The sequence below is a fragment of the Aythya ferina genome (genome assembly GCF_964211825.1).
Source record: "Aythya ferina genome assembly, chromosome: 7".
Classification (NCBI taxonomy): Eukaryota; Metazoa; Chordata; class Aves; order Anseriformes; family Anatidae; genus Aythya; species Aythya ferina.
Window position 1 is genome coordinate 7,305,494 of NC_140302.1, and position 19,854 is coordinate 7,325,347.

Sequence of the window (19,854 nt, forward strand, 5' to 3'; positions counted from 1 at the left end):
AGTTCTGAACCAGGGCAGGGGGGAAGACACGTATGAAATATACCATCACAGTCCTGAGAGCAAAGAGGAATCAGTAGTTCCCTCCTTGTGCAGTGCAAAAGCTGGGAGTTATCAAAGGAAACAAGCAGCTTGCAAGTTGAAAGCAGGCAGAAGGAGATTGTGCATCTCCGGCGGTCTGTCTGCGGAGGCCTTTGACAGGCAGCAGTGTGGGGCTGGAGGTGGACATGGGCTCAAGGGGAGGTGAGGCAGGGCAGCTTCCTGGAGGAAAAATCCATGGAGAAAGTGAGAGAACTTCCCATTTAGGAATCTGAGCTGCTTATGTTCTGTTCTAGGCCTTTGTATGTGGCTGCTGCTTGCAAGTGTGATGTCACTTGCAAGTGTGATGGACTGCTGTTAAAGAAATTGTGCCAAGTATATGGGTTTTGTGACTTAAGTCCATAATTCTGACTTTTTTCACCTCTTCAAAAACTTCATATGTGCAGTATTTGGTAGTTTTTGTAATAATGTCAGCCTCCAACTCTTCTCATCCTACTTTGATCTCTTGACTCTGTGTATTTGTTGATCTTTAGTTGTTATCTTTGTTCAGGGTGGATATCACTGTCCCCCTTTTCCAGTGCATCATAAAAAATGTGTTTTCCTGCACTTAAGGATGCATGCTTATTCTTCTTTGTTTTTCTGAATTTTACAATGGCAGCAAATAGGAATTTCAGCAGGAAGACTAAAGACTTATTTGGTTTAATCAGTGTGAGGAATAAATTATAGCTATACATGTATACATATAAATATGAAGACTTCTCAGTTTGAATGATGTGTGAGGGCTGATGCTGATGAGAACTTTAAGAAACAGAGAAAAAAGAACCTTCACGGTGTTTGCTATTGAACTAATCTCTAGAAAGTAACCTATAAGGGGGAAAACCCATGTCCTCCTAAGTTATGACTTTAGCTTTTTTCTCCCAAATTTCTCTTTTGTGGAAAGTGGAAAATAAAATAAAGCCCACGTGATAAGTGTGGTTTTCCAAAAATGTATTGCCCTTGTTCTGGAACTGCTTTGTTTTTGTCTTTCTCTTTTGAAATACAACAGAAGATAGTCTCCTCTGTGGTTCTGACACAATGTTAGAGGCATCAGCTATAATGGGAAACAGGGTGATTGCTCTGCCTCAAAATAGATCATGAACTGAACAAATGAGAGTGTTTTTGTACTCATGGCGACAGATTAGAAAAAGAATGGAAGAAATGGTTTTTCATTAAATAGTTGCTCAATCCACTTCCTGACAATGATGAAATCTACAAAATCATTAGTTTGGCTGAACTGCTGTGCATCTCCTGTAGGTATTAAGTACAATAACTGCTTCTTAAATTGGCTTTTCAAATGTTCATCCCTTCTGTGAACTCAGTATTCAATTACTTCTTGTTGCTTATTGCTGTTACACAAGTGTACCTAGTCCAAAAAAATCTGGAAATTTCTGTTCTGTTTAAGGTGTCCTTTTTATCAGTCTTGTGAGCAATAAAGCGATGAGAATTCTTGTAGAAAAGAAAACCTGAGTGCAGGGTTAGCAATTGTGATTAAGGATAGGTGAAAAAAAAAAAAAAGTTGCAGGAAAATTCTTCTTCAGAACCTTTCCAATATATCAATAAAATTCTTCATATCGTGGAGAAGGCAGTCTTCTCCCAGCATTGGCACATACGCATTGAAAATACATGTTTGTTCTTGTTTGGCAGCATCTCAGCATGGTAAATGTTTTTCCTTGCATTTAGAGCATTAAATCATAGATACACATTAGACAAGACCAGCAACTGTGAGTGAAGATTGACCCTTAAATTATGTGTCATTATGCACAGAGCAACAGAAATATTAAAATCCATAAATGGTAAGCTCTGTAATGGTTTTCATTTACAGAAATAGTTGCATTTCCTCTCTGCAGTAAACAGGCTTTTTTTTCTTCTTTTTTTATTCCATCCATCACTTACAATTTGGCATAATGACTTTGTAGTTGGCATTTTCTTTTATTATAGGGAAGGAGAAGGTTTTATTTTGTGGAAAGATGGTCAGCTGTAAGTATTACTGTTCATTGCACTTACAGCATTGTAGTCTGATACTGAAGTCTCTTACCCTTGACACATGAAATAGAAATGTATGTTTTGGGTTTTTTTAAGCATGCTGTCTAGACACATTATGTGCCAATATCATTTCACTGTCACATGACAAGCTTCACTGACAGTAAAGTCAAATTTATTCTGTGTTCTGAAGATACTTGGTACTGCTTGTCCTCAAGCCAATTTTTAATCCATTTCAGTAGTTCTTTCCTTACGCTGTCCTTTCTGACCTTGTACATTAATCCAGCATGTGATGTACAATCCTTATGGTTACCCTATATAGAGAGATAAATTATGTTCCTAGTTTTACCTTTATTTCTCAATTCAGTCATACACTTAAAAGAAAAAGTTTTCCAGAACTGACCTTCCTTCTCTGAATCTGTACTGACTGCTCCTTTTTCAGTTACATTGGTTTAAATGCTATATAACGTTTCTATCTTCTTCACAGCTTGAAGTTAAGTTTGAGTGTCTGAAGTTCCTGGGCTCTTCCCTTGTTCTTGTGTTAAATATAAATTGCGAAGTGGCCTGCCTGCTTTTCTCCAGTACTACACCTCTTTCAGCAAGCTATCGCATGCATTTGCCAGAGACTTTTCCTTCTTTTGCTGTATCTAGTGAAATGCTAGGATATAACCAGCGGCAGGGAAAGCTCAGAGGATTTTGGTGGTCTTTGGAAAGGAGGTGAGCACAAGATTTGGAAGGGATTACGGCAAGTGAATTTGATGTTTGTGCTTCTCGTTGTGAGAAGGTACATGGACCAAAAAAACAACCCAGCTTACAGGACACACACAGATGGCAGCCGAGCCAGCAGTGGTGCTTTCTTTGGTCTCTACTGTGGTCTCTGGTTGCTTTCTTTGGTCTCTACTGTGGTCTCTGGTAGCCTGCTGGGGGTTCTCTCTCTATTGTTCAGGTTGGTGGTGTCTAGTGGTAAAGCATGGCTTAGTTCATTTTCAGGCTGCCTAAATGGATGCATCAGTTCTAAAACCAGTATTGCCTTCCAATAGCACAAGAACATTGCTTGTTTACTTTCAGAAAAGCCAAAGGTTGATTTTCAGATATATTGTGATTCTTCTTCAAATATAGTTCTACTTTTTTTTTTTTGTTTGCTATACATGGATACTTAAATAGGATGCAGTGGCAATTTTTTTAGTGTAAAATTGTATGCATGATGGTGCAGATATTTTGTAAGTTTCTTCTCAGTCTTAACCTCGAAAGTTGGATGTCAGTGTATAGATATCATTATTGTTGAATCAGAAGAAATGACAGTGTTATTGTATGCAATTATTTCCAAGTAAGCCACGAGTTTTGCATATTTTTAAAAAAATCACTCTAGATACAGGATGAAAATTTTAAGTTATATTTATCTATCAAAGAAATTTTCCATCTGCTGGTGTGTATTTCATAAGTGGTAACAAAATTAAGTTCAAGTACATTGTTTTAAATTATTCATGCATTTCCAATGCTATGTCCTGCAGAGAAAAGAAAAAAAAAAAAAAAGCAAAAAAAAAGCAAGCATGATTCAATCACAGTTCACAGTTCTGAAGAAACAATATCCAGAAGCCAACCTGGTTGGTGTAAATTTGACAGGTTTAGGCTACAGACATACAAAGGAAACAATGTCTAAAATTGGTTTTGTTGAATAAAAATATTAAATTGATCGGGGAATTAAGAGAATTGTGATAGTAAGGAACAAATTACTTTGGGACCTGACTGCAGTTAGAAAAGCTTTATAGGGAAAAAAAAAAAAAAAGACAAGACTGATGGCTCTGATTTCAGCAAAGCTTTTGGTCATACGGCATATGAAAAAGTTCATTTTAGAGGACAGATTGTTGTGGGCTTTAAGAAAAATTCTTAGGGCTGACATTAATGTTAAGTTGATTATATCCCTATTATCATTTCTTCTTGTAGTTTTGCGCTTTTCTAAGTCTCAGACATTATTGTTCCAGTTACTTGTTAGATGGTGGTAACCTACCTTTTTTGGGTCAGGAGGTTCATGATATGTTATATTCTTATTTTAGACACTATTTTCAGTCTTATCATCATGGTGGCAAAAAGAGAGGCAACTGTGATTTTTTTTTTAAATTGTGGAAAAACTTGCTCTTCTGCGGTTGCATGTGCCAGATGACAACAAATCAAGAACAACAGAACAACAAAGGGATATGGGAATATCCTGTGCTGCTGCTTCGAATGTGCTCATGTTACCTGCTGCCACTGTTGTTTTTTTTTCTTGTTTTGTTTTGTTTTGTTTCTTTTCCAGGTCTAAAGATTGTGTGTGATACAGTGGGCATTTTCAAGGGGAAATTGTAGAGGCGTTTTGGCCTGTTAAGGGTTGTATATGAATGGAAGAAGACAGAATTCTGATTCTGAGTTTCACAAAGGTTGAGTTTTGCACTGAGGAAGGAATGATCCTTGTGAAGCAGGATTTAGAGCAACAAAAACGAGATCCCAGTCTGCTCCCAGCACTGTTTCTGTAATTTCTCAAATTGGTATTTAAATGCAAGCCTTTATAACTCATCTTGCTGTATAATGTCTAGAGGGGAGACACTTCAAGGTAACCCCTTGTCCTGGTTTCAGTTAGAACAGAGTTAATTTTCTTCCTAGTAGCTGGTGGAATGCTGTGTTTTGGCTTAGGATGAGAAGAGTGCTGATAACACCCCGATGTTTTAATTGTTGCAGAGCAGTGCTTATACTAAGCCAAGGACATCTCAGCTTCTTGCTCTGTCCTGCCAACAGGCAGGCTGGGGGTGCAGTAAGAGCTGGGAGGGGACAGACCCAGGACAGGTGACCCAAACTAGCCAAAGGGGTATTCCATACCATCTGACGTCATGCTAAACAATATATAGGGGTGGCTAGCCGGGGGAGGGGGGCCGGACTGCTCGGGGTTAGGCTGGGCATTGGTCAGCGGGTGGTGAGCAATTGCATTGTGCATCACTTGTTTGTACATATTATTAGTAGTGGTACTATTATCATCATTGTATTATTATTATTGTTATTATTATTTTCCTGTCTTATTAAACTGTCTTTATCTCAACTCACGGGCTTCACTTTCCATTTCTCTCCCCCGTCCCAGAGAGGGAGGGGGGAGGGTGAGCGAACGGCTGCGTGGTGTTTAGCTGCCGGCCGGGTTAAACCACGACACCCCTCCAAAATTTTATTCTAACCAGATATCCTGAAGAAGCCATTCACCTTTCCTCTCCTCCTGCAAAGAAATCTCATCCCTTCAGGAGATACGTCTGTTCTGTCCAAATGCTAGGTGACGGGCAAACTTTTTCTGTTGACCAGAGGAGATTTTTCAGAGAAACGATGAATGAATACTGAAATAACTCATCTTGTCATGGACACTGTTCAAATACTTGACAGGCCTTCACAGTTTCTTCTCGGGTTAGTTGCTGCTATATGTATAGGCTATATGAAATGCTGCTGTTAAATAGCTAACAGAACTTGTTTCCTGTATCAGTCCTTTTACTCATCCCCTCCTGCAGTTTACCTGCAGGGGTGGATCACACTGAGCCTGAACGTTGCCACCTGCAGCAGTATTTATCAGCACTGTGTCCTCATCAAGACCTGCAGATCTGCTCCCTCTGGAGAAAACATCCACCTGCCTTTGCTTTCCTCAAGTCTCTGAGAGCTTCTTTGCCATCAGTTTGTAGGTCTGGCTTCTATTCTCCCACGTTGCTCGTACATGTAGCCCATCACCCCAGGGAAAGAAATGTTCCATGTGTCCCAGCTGCTTCCAAGATGCTAAGTGCATGCCTGTCCCCGTGCAGCACTTTGCCTCAGCTCCAGCTGCTCTTCCCCTTATTGGGATCAAAGAGTAGAGAGCTTGAAAAGCGTGGTGGGCAGGGCCTGGGGCCGAGCAGGTAGGGCAGTATTTCCTCTGTGCTACTTCTGTCTTGGTAGGGGATGCCAGGGATGAAGCTGAAGTAAGTTTTAGCTGGGTTGGAAGAGTTGGCAGACATCTTCCTAGGAGGTCAGGGCTGTGAAATAGCACTGCTCAGAAATAACAGCTGAGGCAGAAAGGCTGCATAACCCTGGGCTGCTGGCTGGAGAGGCTGTGGGAATGGAAGACAGGCCAGCGAGGTAAAACAGGATCAAAGCTGGAAGAGAAATGGTAACTTCTGTATGGCAGATCAAATAAGGCTGGGAAACATGCGTCTGGCTGCTCTGCTGGATACATGAGCCATGACCACCTGGATCTATTTAGTTATTTCTATTTAGGCTTTTAAAATTCTCTTGGCAGATCAGTTCCCCAGTCCTGTGGAGGAGCAGCAACGTGGAAGCATCTTAGATAAACTGCAGGCTGTTCAGTATTCATGCATTTTATGACAGATTTTCTGGATTGAGCATGCTTGGAGGGTTGTACAGAGATTCAGTGCAGAAGTCATATCCTTGTGAATCCACAGAGAAGTAGGAACCCTGAGTGTAAGCAAAGGTGACACTGTTTTCTGTCAGATGCTCCTCTAGGGCAAAGCTGTACTGGGAGATGGCACTGACCCTGGGTGGCATGGGATGGAGAAGATGGGCCCTTCCAGCCCTGCAGAATGCAGATAGCTGGCAGAGTCGCCTTTCCCTGCTCCGTTCCTCTGCAGCTGGGTGCCCGCAGCATGTCTGGGTGCCCCCCCGCCTGCCAATTTCCCCCGGTACTTGGCCTTCCTCCAGTGGCAGTGAGCACAGGGAGCAGAAGTGGTACAGCAGGAGCACCCTAAAATCTTGCCTCTGCATTAGTCTCCATCTGGAGGTTGTTCTGTTGCCAGAGGCAGTTTATCTGAACAGATCCCTGCTACCTTGACAAGAAAGCCAACTCTGTTTGTTGATGTTCCTGCAGATTCAGGGAGTCTATAGGAGTGCTTTAATTTCCCCTTTCTTCTTGGGAACTGCTTAATCTAATGCTTTGAATAAGCGAACGTTGTTGCATAGAACACCCATAGTACCTAACAAATATATACTACTTAAGTGTATCTAAACATTTATGACATGAGTTATTTAACAATTTTCATATTTCATCCTTCTATTTTTTTTTGTTCATCTAAAGCGTCTAAAGAAAAGGGGGAAAAAAGTAACTATTAGAGACAATTATTACTTTAACTGTTGTTTGAAGTTGAATATTTGTAACTAGCATTTTACGAACTTTTTTTCAGTTCTCCATTTGCTTTGTTGGACTACCATTATATGTAAAGCCCCAAAGGAAAACAATTGGTTATCCATGTTTTCCAGTGGCTTGAAACAGAATGCATCTGAAAGAGGCCTTGTAAGGAAACCATCCATTTGTTTTCCCTTCCAGAAGTGAGCTAAATCTTTTCAAAGAGGGGAAACTTTTATTTGATCTTTTGCTCTTATGAATATCAGGGCTGATTTTTTAACCTGTATCTATGTACCATAAGGATCAGAAAATGGATATTTTTCTCTATGGAGTTTGTATTATGTACTTTGTGTGGTTCAGAGCAGTTCCAATATAAGGTGTTATCACTAATCTGTAGAAGCAAGTCTAAATGAGGGTTCAGCAAGTAGGTATGTCTGATTAGAAAAGTGGTGGCTTGCAGAAATATTACAAAACTACTGAGAAAACATTAAATAATATACACTGAGAGTTGAGTGGGGATTCATCACTTCCTTTTTTTTGTTTAAGGCACAACCTACTGGTGCTGCAAGTAATGCATGTTGCTGGTTTCAAGCAATAGGAAGGGGGCTGTGACTTTCTGAAGGGATTAGCTGCCAAATTCTGCCCAGTTCTCTTATCACTGTTGGCCTCCCCATGACTTTGACCAGTGTACCCAACCCAGTGAACGAAAAGGAAAGCACCCACAAAGCTTAAATGCTTTTCAGTTGGAGTGCCTGCTGAGGAAGGAATCCTTTTATTTGTGGTTTTGGACTTGAGGCTCTAAAATCTAGGGAGCCTGCATCCTTCTTCGTATTTAACCACACGTGTTTCAGAGCGCTATGTGGGCCTGTGGTACTGGGTGGTGATGTGGTGGTCAGGTGGGGAGTTCCTCTTAAGCCAGGGTGGGTTCTATGCTCACATAGGCTTTAATGCAAGGTTGTTACTACAACGACTGAAGCTGATAAGAAGAATGGGACCATCTGTTCTTTGCATTTACCTTTTTTTAGCTTCTTTTTATAGTAGTGGCAAAGAGCATACCTGTCCGTTTTAAAGAAACTTGCTGCAGTTAAACTTTTTACTGTGAAGAGCCCTATTTTTTTATGAAGTGGAACGGAGTATTTAGTGGTGTTCAGCAGTAGGTCTACTTATAAAATAACAGAATCAGATCCACATGCATTTGTTGCTTCTATAGCAGACTTTCTGAGATTTTCTCCTGCCTACAGGATATTATCTTAGGTAAAATCTATCAATTTTGACATGTTTCAAGTTTCATCATGTACTAACTACATCAGTTACTAGAGTACTTCCCAGAAATTTTGGTGACTTTATTTTTTTTCCTTTGAAGTTAATTTTAATTCTGTGGGGAATCAGTTTCAAACTATATCTCAGTTCAGTAAGTTATAGATTTATAGATTTTCCCAAACTCCTAATACCAATACTTTAAGGAATCATTTTACATGTATTCTATAGCTTTTGAATTTCATTTTGACTGCTTTAAAGGTTAGCATGATGGAGACTCTTCTTGCTCTTACAGCCCAGCTAATTTGTGTTTGGTATTTCTTTTCCTGACACAAAGTTTCATGGTGGGATGATGTGTATGATGTTACTCATGTGTGTAACTGGACTGCAATTCTTAAAAGTAAGCCAATGCCAATAAGTAACTGTTCATAGTTTTATTTGGCTGAGACCTTTAGACAAATGAGTTTGTTTTTTAGGCTGAACAAGACAACGGTCATCCTCTTCCTGCCTTTGCCAATTTGCATATTGAAGTCCTTGATGAGAACAATCAGAAGCCTTACTTTACCAAGTCTACATACGAGGGCTTTATCCTTGAATCCTCCCCAGTGGGAACAACGATCTCTGATAGCCAGAATCTGACTTCTCCATTACAAATCACAGTGTTGGACAATGATGTGGAGGAGGTATGTTTTTCTTTCTTATACGCCTTCATACTGGTGTTTTTTGTTTTCAGTGTTTTATTTTTTCATATTTTTATGGAGACAAAGCTCTTTCGATCCAGATAAAAAAAAATCACTAATTGTGTGTGTTTTTTTTTTTTTTTATTATGAGTTCAAAAGGATTTTAAAGTGCTTCTGAACTGAAAAACAAACAAACAAACAAACAAAAAACCTGTTTTTGCCCAGCTTTACCTAATTGTGTACTGTTAAAATTAGTGGATGTATAGTGTGAGTCGGGAAAAAAAATTACATTTTGTGAGATGAATGGATATGCCACAGGGTATGGGGAAATACGAGACAGAAGCTCAGAATGGAAGGAATAGGTCATTTGGATGAACCAGAAGGGGAGGAACAGGAGAAAAGGAGGCCAGAAGTTCATTCTGTTCTTTTCTGTGCCCATATTTTGATACTAACATTGCTTATGGTACAAATGGAATGTATTTGAAAAAGCAATAACCAGGTAATAGCCATACCGAGTCTACATAGCTAAGTTTTCTTCTGGTCTCACCGAGGTTACTGTTATTGTGTCTTTTTTCCATTGGCATTTCTTTTTCCTCCATACATTGTTTCTCCAGCAGTCACCTTTACTCTTCTTGTTTGTTTCTGTTCTTCTGTTCTCTTGCTATATTCAGGTACCTCATAAAAGCTAAGTTCTATGCATGGGGTTTTTAGCAAAATAGTATATGCTACTATGCTTTAATAGAGCTCTTGACCTGATGTTCTGCAAGCCATCTTCTGTTCTTGAAGTTTCACAGTTGATACAGGCATATTCATTAGTTTTGAGGAATGCAAGGGGCCAGTTTCACTAAAAGATGCTTTCTATAGCCTTGTCTTCCATCAAGTAATTTGCTGTCCTAAAACTCTGTTTTAAAGCCCAAAGTAATGTAGAATATGTCCTATCTATCCATTAAAATATCTCACTCAATTCATGGGCAATCACAAAAATCACTTAGAAGGCAAGCAGAAATAGCTGCTGGAGATGGATGTCAGGGGCTGGAACAAGCACACGTGGCATCAACAGCTGGCATTACAGACAACTTCTGCTGTGTGTGAAATACTCTTCTGCAGCAGTGCTTTTGTTAAAATCAAAGCAGTTCTCGTTTGACAAAAAATGTGGTATTTTGTAGGGATAAAAAAGGTGTTAGCATCGGGTGTCTGTTTATATTTACAGCAATCAGTGTGATTCATAGTTGTATAAAGTCTGCTTGTATAATGTATGAAATCTGGTTTCCCTGAACACAAAAGAAATCCAATTGTAAGAATTAATGTCCACAGCTAAATCTTTTTGAAGGTACTAATTTGGGAGATTTTCTCTGAAGGCTTTTTTAAAGGCTATGGTCTTTTAATTTGGGAGATATTCTGTGAAGGCTATTTTAAAGGCTATGGTCTTTATGTGCGTTACAAAATATGAGGCCATTTTTAGATGCCTTTTGCCTAAGCAAATTGCTGTTTTGTCTTAACACACACCTTCATGAAAGTGCTGGTAAAAAACCTTTGGTTCAGATATGACTGGGCGTAGAGACAATTCTGGTCATCTCTCTAAAAGGCTCTTTGTTACAGGAATCTGGAATTTCAGGGCACCATTTATGCCCACCATGTAACAAACCTGTGACCATTATAACTTATGAAAACTGTAAAGACAGACTACTAATCACCTGAAGGGTGGAAGGCTGAAACAGAGCAAGAGTGTCTGTGGGGCTTATGGACTTGCACATCAGATGGGAATGGTCCAAAACACAGAGCAGGGATTTTGGCAAGCTGGAGAGCTGGTTGTGATCCATTCTGCCTGGGTTGCCTCACTGCTGGCTTGGGAGGTGGACGGCTGAAAATGGTACAGAAATATGGCTGTTCCTCCTCTCACGTTGTGCTGCTGGCTGTTCTCTGTCAGCAAGTCCACCACTGATCCTGGAGCTGTGAGATACCTGCCTCAAGGCATTGTAGTTGCAGTGGCCTCAGAAAATCCCACTGTGTGTACGATTCCACGGTGGTAAGTGAAGTCATCTGGCATGGAATGACGAGGGACTGAATCAGTGGTGCTTGAAATAATTCAAAACTGTTTTAATTGAAAAGAGTTCAGTGTCCAAGTTCAGATGCTTGAATTTATTTGCATTTTTGCACATCTGCGTTTGTTCTGGATGCTCCTGGTAGATGACATTGTTATACTCTACAGGAATGGGAGAAAGACTTTGATGCCAATTACCTCCAGAGCTTTTTTAGGTTAGTAATTAAGAGTGCTCTGATTAACCTAACTTTACCCTGGCGGTTGCACGGTTCTAACCGTTCTAACAAGATGTTTAAGGCAGGTTTGATGACAGAAAGTTCTTTGATGTATCTGTGTACTACATCGTACAAGAGATTGAAAATTAAGATGATTTTGAATTTTTAAATGCTGAATTTGGACTGCCTCTTCGAATGGGTCTGTAAGCACCAGGTTCTTAGTGTAACACGTGATGTTTTTATACTCCCTAATTAAAAATATTTAATCTCAAAAACTTCTGGTTAGAAAATAGCTTTTTTTAACTTTCAATACACTACATAATGGGGTTTGTAATATAATCCTGGTTCTCCACCAAAAGTGTTTTTTGTTATTGATGATGTCAGTTATGTTGAATGACTTGAGTTTCCAGGGGGTTCACTGAAATTTTTCACAAGCAGTTTGGTGTCAGGGCTCTGTGTTCTATCATTGTGCCTTCTCCATAGCCCATCAACATGTTCCCATGAAGTTATCTCAATATTTGAATGTTTAATAGGGTGGTTCGTTAGTATACATGTGTTTGTGTGTGCTATGAATTTCAACTTGGATGTGGCACAAATATTTATATTTTAATTGTATTGCTATTAATAATAATAATAATAAATCTATCCTTTCTGGAGCAGAGATTTCAGTTGGGAGTGCTAACCTAACTTAAGTAATCTGTGTCAAGTTTATTGTTCTTGAACATAAGCTGCTTTATGCAGTTTATTAAAAGTTGTTAAATATTCCCATATCTCAGTGTTAGTAGGCCTGAAACATCATATCTGTAGGAAATGACCATTCAAGAGCCCAAACATATTTCATAGTGAACTTATGTGGAGGATTTGCACTGATGGCTAGCTAAGCTCCAGCATGTTTTTCTCTCACTCTTCAACAGAACAGCAGGAGAAAGCATGAAAAGAAAGTTTATGGGTTGAGATAAGGACAGGGACAATCGCCCCCCAGTTACCATCACAGGCAAAGCAGATGCAGCATAGGGAGATCCATGTAATTTATTGCCTATAGCTAGTGTCAGACTAGAGCAGTGAGAACTAAAAGCAAACTAAAAACATCTTCTCAGTGAGGAACCTTTTCCTAATATCCATAAGTTAATGAAAATCTGGTCAATGCACATGACACCAAATGCAGTATAGCCAGAAGTATCCTAGCCGGTGTTTGTTAATTATTGAATAAGTTTAATATTTCAGTGTTTTGTGATGAGTAACTGCCATAGCTTCCTGGACTATGAAATGATGTGGCATAAGGTGCTATTGCTGCCTCCTACTGTGTGGTGGACAGTTTGGGACAACTTGCTAAAGGTATTGCATAATAAATACCTGGTTCTGCTCTTTTGTGTTTTTGCTGCAAATAGACTAACCTGTTAGAATATTTCTAATGCAAATTGAATTACAAATGAAATTTAAAAGGAAGCAAGGTCTTTTGCTCAAGCATTCAAGTGCCCATGTGCTTCTCCATAGCATAGCAAAACTGGCATTTGCAGATGTGAGTCCTTAAATTCACTGGATCATTTGCATTTATTTCTTTGTCTGCTTAAGTTCCCTCTTTTGTCCCTTTCAGATAGTAGTGTTTTCTGGTTTTGCCAGAAATAAAGATTTCTTCATTGTTAATTTTTAAGGCGGTAAAGAAGTAAATAAACAACCCAAACAGATTCTGTGGGGGGAATTTGAGGGATTCTGACTGGGAGAAGCTGTTTAGACAAGTGGAAAAATGTCACAAGGTGCTAAGGTGTGTTGACGCGTTTTTGGTGTGTTTGATGGAGCTGTGTCTCTTCACGGTGCCAGCTGCCTGGGCTGTAGGTGGTGAGTAAACAGATGGATAGATTGATGACTGGAAGAGCTTGCTTAAATGAAGACACCAGGTAGATGACGACACATCAGGTAGAAAGATTAAAAAAAAATACAGTATAAGATTATTTATTTATTTATTTTTAAAAAAAAAGGATTATAATAGCACATTTATAAACCTTGTCAAATTCACCTCTTAGAAATTAGGAATGTTGAAATTAGGAATGTTGAAAGATGGTGTGAACTTTGTTTCTTACAGGCTTTCCTTGGTTATCTGTGGTTAGTTTGTGGTTTGCTTTGTTACAGTGAAATTATCTGGAAAGATTTAACATCACAGGCTAAACATTAGTTAGTTAACCAATACTGCATTGTGTACTGCAATACATTATAGTGCAACCTTCCTGCATTCATTTTAAAAGAAAAAAAAAATGCATCTCAAGAAAAAACAGGAGTAAATCACAGGAAAGGAAAGCTTACTTGAATAGAATTTCTGAAATACAGGCTTAGTCTAAAAAGAGGAAATCTTAAATCATAACAACAAACTTTTCTGAATGATGAGAAATTGCCAGCATTCTTTAAAGAGTGGAATGTAATAATAAAGAAAAGTCAATTGTCTGCAAAACTGTCATCCCAGCAGGTTGTGGAGATCGGTGAGCCTGATCCATACCTCTCACCATCATCAATTAGCAGTCCTGCAGTTCCCAGTGCCCTACATTGATTTGTTTATATCATGGATTTTTGTTTTGCTCCCCTCCTGGACTTTCAGGCGCTCGGACTGTGCTGCTCTTGTCCTGGTGCCTTGGCTCAGTGTGGTGTGGCAGCGAGGCTGGGGAGTGAGGATTTCTTGTGCCAGGCTCAGCCCCGCTCACCTGGATATGCAGCAGGAGGTGTATTTTAGCTTATGATTGCTCCCGTGTTCAAGTCAGTACCGATCACCACCACGTACACAATGTAATTTTGAAACTGCCACCCCCAGCCCCCCAGAACTGAGGACAAAATGGTGACGATTTCTGGTCCTGCTGAGATGCAATATCTTGTGCCAGAGGAGATGGGCTGCAGTGTCGGATGGCTCTGTACCTGCTAGGCCACTTCTCTTAGGAAGGGATAAGAAGGAATCAGATGGTAACTCAGGGTGGGTTAACTTATGCAGGTCTTAGTGTTATGCAGGTCTTAGTGTTCTGATGGCTTCATTGTATTGGAGTAAATTAATGCACTAAGTAAATTGGGAATGCTGATGAGAAGTTGACAAAAATCCTCTGCGTGCTTGTGCATGTTTGTCTCCAATAGTGGCACTGACTAAACATAATGTATTCTGTCTTCTCATTGACAAATCAGCGGAGATTATATTTTGTATTAAGGCAATTCTCTACCCTCAGTTAAAAGTGTGAAGAAAATGGTCATCTTAACTGTATATCTTAGGCAAAAAAACCCAACTTGGATTCTAAATTCTCAGATTCTCTAATTCCCTGTGGAATTATTATACGGTCCTGCTATAAACCTTCAAAAAATTAATTTGTAGATTTGACATTGCAAACAGACCTTTAACTAGAGCAGCACTGCCAAGTGCTGATATAATTCAGTAGTCAGTTTAAATGGCATAAATTAAATTAAACCACATGAGTACCTTAAGACCTAAGTAAACTGAAGCCAAGATGAGGAATTTAAACCAAACAGTCTGACTGGTGTTTACATAAGGCTCCTTGAGCCACTTACTTCCTCACTCTTTTACTTCCTATGGGAGAGTACTAACTTCTGATACTTTGGGTTTTTGGGTTGGGGAAAAGTGCTACTCAGTAACTGCCTTACTGCCTCGCATGCTGAATTTTATCAAATCTCTTCTAGAAACAGAGAAAATGCTAAAGGAAAGGTTTTAACTTCCACATCCAAAGAAGCTAATCAGCATTCGCATCCATTGCTTACTACTTGACTGCCAAGGTGTTTACTGATACCACACAGCGTCTTGATGAATCAAGTCAGGGTGTGTGGCAATTTGTGCAGCACTCATTAGAACACAAAATTTATGTCATGTTTATAAAGTGTACCAGCATGTGTTCAAAAGCATTAACGTGGGCCAGCATGCCTTCATAAAAGCAGCTGTGCAGTAACTGCCTCTGCAGATGCGTACAGCCCAGGGCAGGGTCTTGGGGCAGTGGAATATGCTGTGCTTCAGCGACTACATCAGGTTCTTCTCCAGAAGCTCTTCTACCAGACCATTTTCTCCTTTTATGCTTCCACTGTCTCTGAAGTTGGAAGTCAAACTAGGTAGGTGGTTGCTCAGCACCCTTTTTTCTAGAGAACTTGTACAATATTTAAAAGAAAAAAATAATTTACATGAAAGTGTCTTCATAACAAATGGAGAGGACAAGGGATGGATGAAAGGACAACAGAATTTCTAAATGTAATTTAAAATTCAGGTTATGGATTTTCAATAATATATCCAGAACAGGAAAAATGATGGATCTGTATCATCAGCCAGGAATCACGAAAGTGTATTAAATACTGTTTTTCTCTCATTTTTGCCTGGTTGCTTGTATCTTCCACTGTTATTGTTTGAACTTGTTTGCAGCTGGTTTTCTCCCCAGAGGAGAGTTCTCATAATGCTGCTGTCCCTGTATGGTGCTTCTGCGACACTCCAATAGTCACATTACAAAATATTATTTTAGGAAATAGACTTCTTAAATGTAACAGCCCATTAATATCACTATTTCACTATTAAACCAAACAAAAGAGAAGGATAAAGTAGGAATATTACTTCTCTTTCTTTGGGATTTATAAAGACAAATTTTCTTTTTTCTTTCCTTTCTGATTTTTTTTTTCACTTTAAAAAAATTGAAATTGTAACTTTACCATATCATTTTATTTTTTTCTTGATTTGTGTAGGATGAATACCTAATGTTTCCTGCCTTCTGGAGCTATTCTTTTTGTCTTTGAGTTCCTTGGAGTCCTCAAGGAATTAGTCTTTTGTATAGCTGTCCTATTTTAAAGAAATGCTATGCTAATTAGTAGAAGCACTGAAGAGGCTAGCATTTGCTTCGTGCCCTCTCTCAGAAGGGGCTCACTTGTGTGAGGAACAGAAGACGATTTTTCCTAACTTTGATTGCCTCTTCATTCAGGAAGGAGCATTGCCCAGAGCACCTTTAATTCAGAAGCAGTCTACAAAGCATTGCAGCACTCTGTACAGTCACACATGGGCATCAGCCCTTCCTTTGTACAAGTTTTGGTGGTGACTGAAAGAATTTGGAATTGAAGCATTACTCAGCATCTATTTGCTCTGGTTCTCTTGCTAGGATTATGACATATATTCCTTCCAAGTGGAGCTGACAAATGGGGAAGAGATTTTTTTGTGCTGTTGGTTTTAAGTTGTACGATTGAGTATCATGTAAATGATCTCACTTTAAAGAAATAAAAATTCTTAAGAAGGAAAAAAGATATTCACTGTGTGCCTTGCACGACGTCTCAGACTGGTTGACCTCTGCCAGGTTTTTCATTTGCTCAGAATTTAATTCTTTAGTTTTAATTCTTCTTCTTGGGTTTTGTTGGCCTAAGGAGTTGTACAGCTGAAGTCATTCTCAGGAGGCTGCTTCAGGTTGTTCTTAGGCTACATAACGGCAATGTTAAAGATTAAGGAGAAACACTCCAAATGCAGTGCCTATCTTGTCTGGGCAATCTAAGCCTCTGGGAGCCTGGAGGGCCATCTCATCAGGCCCTGCAGAACTCATCTCACATGAACTCATCTCACAAGAGCAATCAGTCTGATGGACAACCCCTTGTCTATGGCACTGGGAATCTCACTTGTTTCAGTTCTGCAAGATGGTGCATCTCAGATTTTTCCAATGAGAGACACAAGTGGAAAAGCCTTTCTACTTTCACCCAGAAATAAGGCAAATTCTGGAAACATCTCAACCAAACAACTCTCTTCTGTGAACGTTTTGGTGCAGATGGTTCTTCACAAGAGGAACACTGGAAAACCAAGATGTGTCATTTAACTAGCCTTATTGCTACAGCTTTTTGGAGACAAGCCCCCACTAGGAAATCAGGAAGCCTAAGCATTTCTAATAGTCTTGACCTTGCTGTCTGTTTACTTATGAGTGTGATAACCCTGTGCTGTGTTCCTTTCTAAGATGGGAAGACTGGAAGGTTTTTGATAAGCTTGTAAAAAAAAAAAAAAATCAGTCTGCGTTCAGTCTGCGTTGCCTCTAAACTAAACCATGGGCATGCTTGTCTTGTATCATTGTGGCTCGTATGTTTAGCTGTCTGCTCCCTGCTGCCCTTATGGCCTGTGGGTTTATCAAGCAGGATGTTGGGATGTTTCCATTACCAAGTCAAATACTGACCCATGTTTCATTGCTTTCCACTCTAGGTGATGGCAAAGGCAAATTACAATAATTACAATAATTGGACATAAATTTTAAGGAGATATATTTTTGAAAAATGTTTTATAAGTAGACATCTTCCACTGTTGTTTAATCGTGTGATTTTGATGTGGTCTTAGTAAGTTGGAAAACTGTTTTCTTTAGAATGAGCTGTAAGCTCCAGTGAGTGGAAAGGAGAAATAGAAATGTAACGTTACCGTCAGCATAGGCCTTCAAACTTTCAGGGACTTCTCCAGTGACTTTCAAGCAGAACAAATTCAAACCCACACTTTCTTTATTAATACTGCATTGGAGCACTTTTTGTGTCTCATATTTTTGTCTGTAACCATTTTTCCCCCTAAAATATACTTCTTTTATGATCTTCATCATTTGCAGGCTTGTATTTCTTTACTAGTATTCATTTTATGTCATTTGTTTTTGTTTTATGTCTTTTATCAGGTGCCATTCCTGTAGATATTGGGTATTACATTTGCAAAATTCATTTGTGTTTGAATTGTGTAGTTTGTTTATTTAAGCATTTCTTTACCCCAGTCCTCTTTCATTTTTCACCCCGTCCAAGTTTCTGTGAGACTTGGACTGTCACTTCTTTCCCAAAGCCTGCAAAGAGCTCTTTATAGACCCTGAGATAAGTTCATCTGGGGTATAAACCCATGTAACTCAGAGGAGATGTAACATGGTTATTTTTTGATTGCTTTGTGCTCATTGCATAGTTACGTATCTCTATACAACACTTCAGTATTACAGAAAGTACTTCTTTTTCCTTTAAGAGGTACCTGCTAATAGGTCTGAAGTATGCAAACCATACCAGGTTTGAACTGCATGCTTGAAATGGTCCTTTCAGTTTGCGTGTTTGCCCTGTCTGGATTCTGATAGTTGTCTGCTTAAAATTATATGCTAAAAAAATTATCAGAGACAAACCATTCTACATCACCCTGTAATATAGTCTGGGATCGATGCTTAAGTCCAGACCTATCTAAAATAATAGTTTAAAAACCTAAAGCATTGGAAATTACATTGGTGACATGGATGGATTGTTTCCTGCAATTACATTCTCTCACAGTATCTGCCAGGTGGAATGTGCACAGTTCAGTCAAGCAGGTTTTCTTTTAGCATAAAAGTTGATAAAAGTGTAAAAGCATACCAAGGCAAAGATTAAGGAAATAAATTGCTTTGTAGGTCCAACATGCATGGAAGTAGTAAAAATATGCGTTGATTGCAGCAACGTTGATTTAACTTACACATGAGGGTAATTTTTTTTATACAAGAATAGCTACGAAATAGGATAGATGACTTTCTGAGCGTATGGGAGCTCCATCGTTGGTTTTTCTCAAGAACAAATTAGGGAAAAATACTGTTAAATGACATGACAAGCAAGAGCTGTAACAACCAACCAGGGCTTTTGTAAATTAAATTTTTGACTGACTTCGTAATGTCTGCAAAGTGAACAATTACTGGCAATTACCTTCCATAATTTCTTATGGAAAAAAGAGATTACCATTTGCATTGCTAGTTTTAAAATGAATTTTAATTTTACTGAAAGCTGGCATAGTTACAGCAAGGCTCTGGGCAATAGGAGACCATTGATTTGTAACACTTTGATATTTCTTTCATGGAGCATTCAGCAACTGAAGTGGTTTCACATTTAAATAGTATGATCTTAGCCTTCCACAAATACATGCTTTGGAGTATTTTGGATTGCTAAAATAAATCTATTTCTCCTTCTGTTGTCCTCATCTGTCCTCATAGTTATTTATTATGACACCTAGTGCATGTTAGAGTTATCTCAAGTGTTTTTGACTGCTAGATTGTAGGGATTGGTGAACTTTTAGGTGGTCTGTTGTTTTTTCTGTTTGTTTGTGTAGGAATGTCAATAATAACTGGGCAGGAGTAAGCCTTCTAGAAGCATTCAGGTTGCAGGTTGAGAAAATATTCAAAGAGGAATACAATGCTACTTTTTTGGACGATTTGTTGAATTTTACAGTTTTGAACTTCGTGTCTTACTCTGTATGGGGCACGTTCTGTAGAACTATTTTGGAGACCAGCTGGTAAAACTACTTTTCAAGCCATGCTTTGTGCAGCCACTGGATTTTCTGTTACATTTTATTCTTGGTATCTGCTCTCTAATGTCTCATCTCCATGTTAAATGAGGGGCAGTTAGAGATAATTTTTACAGGACTTGTATTGCCTTTTGTGTTTTGCCCAAATAAAATTGCATTCCTTCTTTGTAATTCCACCTCATCTGACAGAATAAACTAAATACTGAGAGTAACATATGAAGTTAGATTAATTAATATAC

At 39.0% G+C, this 19,854-nt stretch overlaps 1 protein-coding gene across 17 annotated transcripts in view; it reads left to right on the top strand.

Moving 5' to 3' along the window:
* Positions 1–19,854, top strand: part of PCDH15 (protocadherin related 15) — an 883,259-nt gene that overhangs the window by 668,999 nt on the left and 194,406 nt on the right. For all 17 annotated transcript variants that reach the window (XM_084525148.1, XM_084525147.1, XM_084525146.1 and 14 more), the window contains one exon: positions 8,905–9,111. In XM_084525148.1, the coding sequence (XP_084381274.1) occupies positions 8,905–9,111 (207 nt within the window). The remainder of the gene's footprint in view (positions 1–8,904; positions 9,112–19,854) is intronic.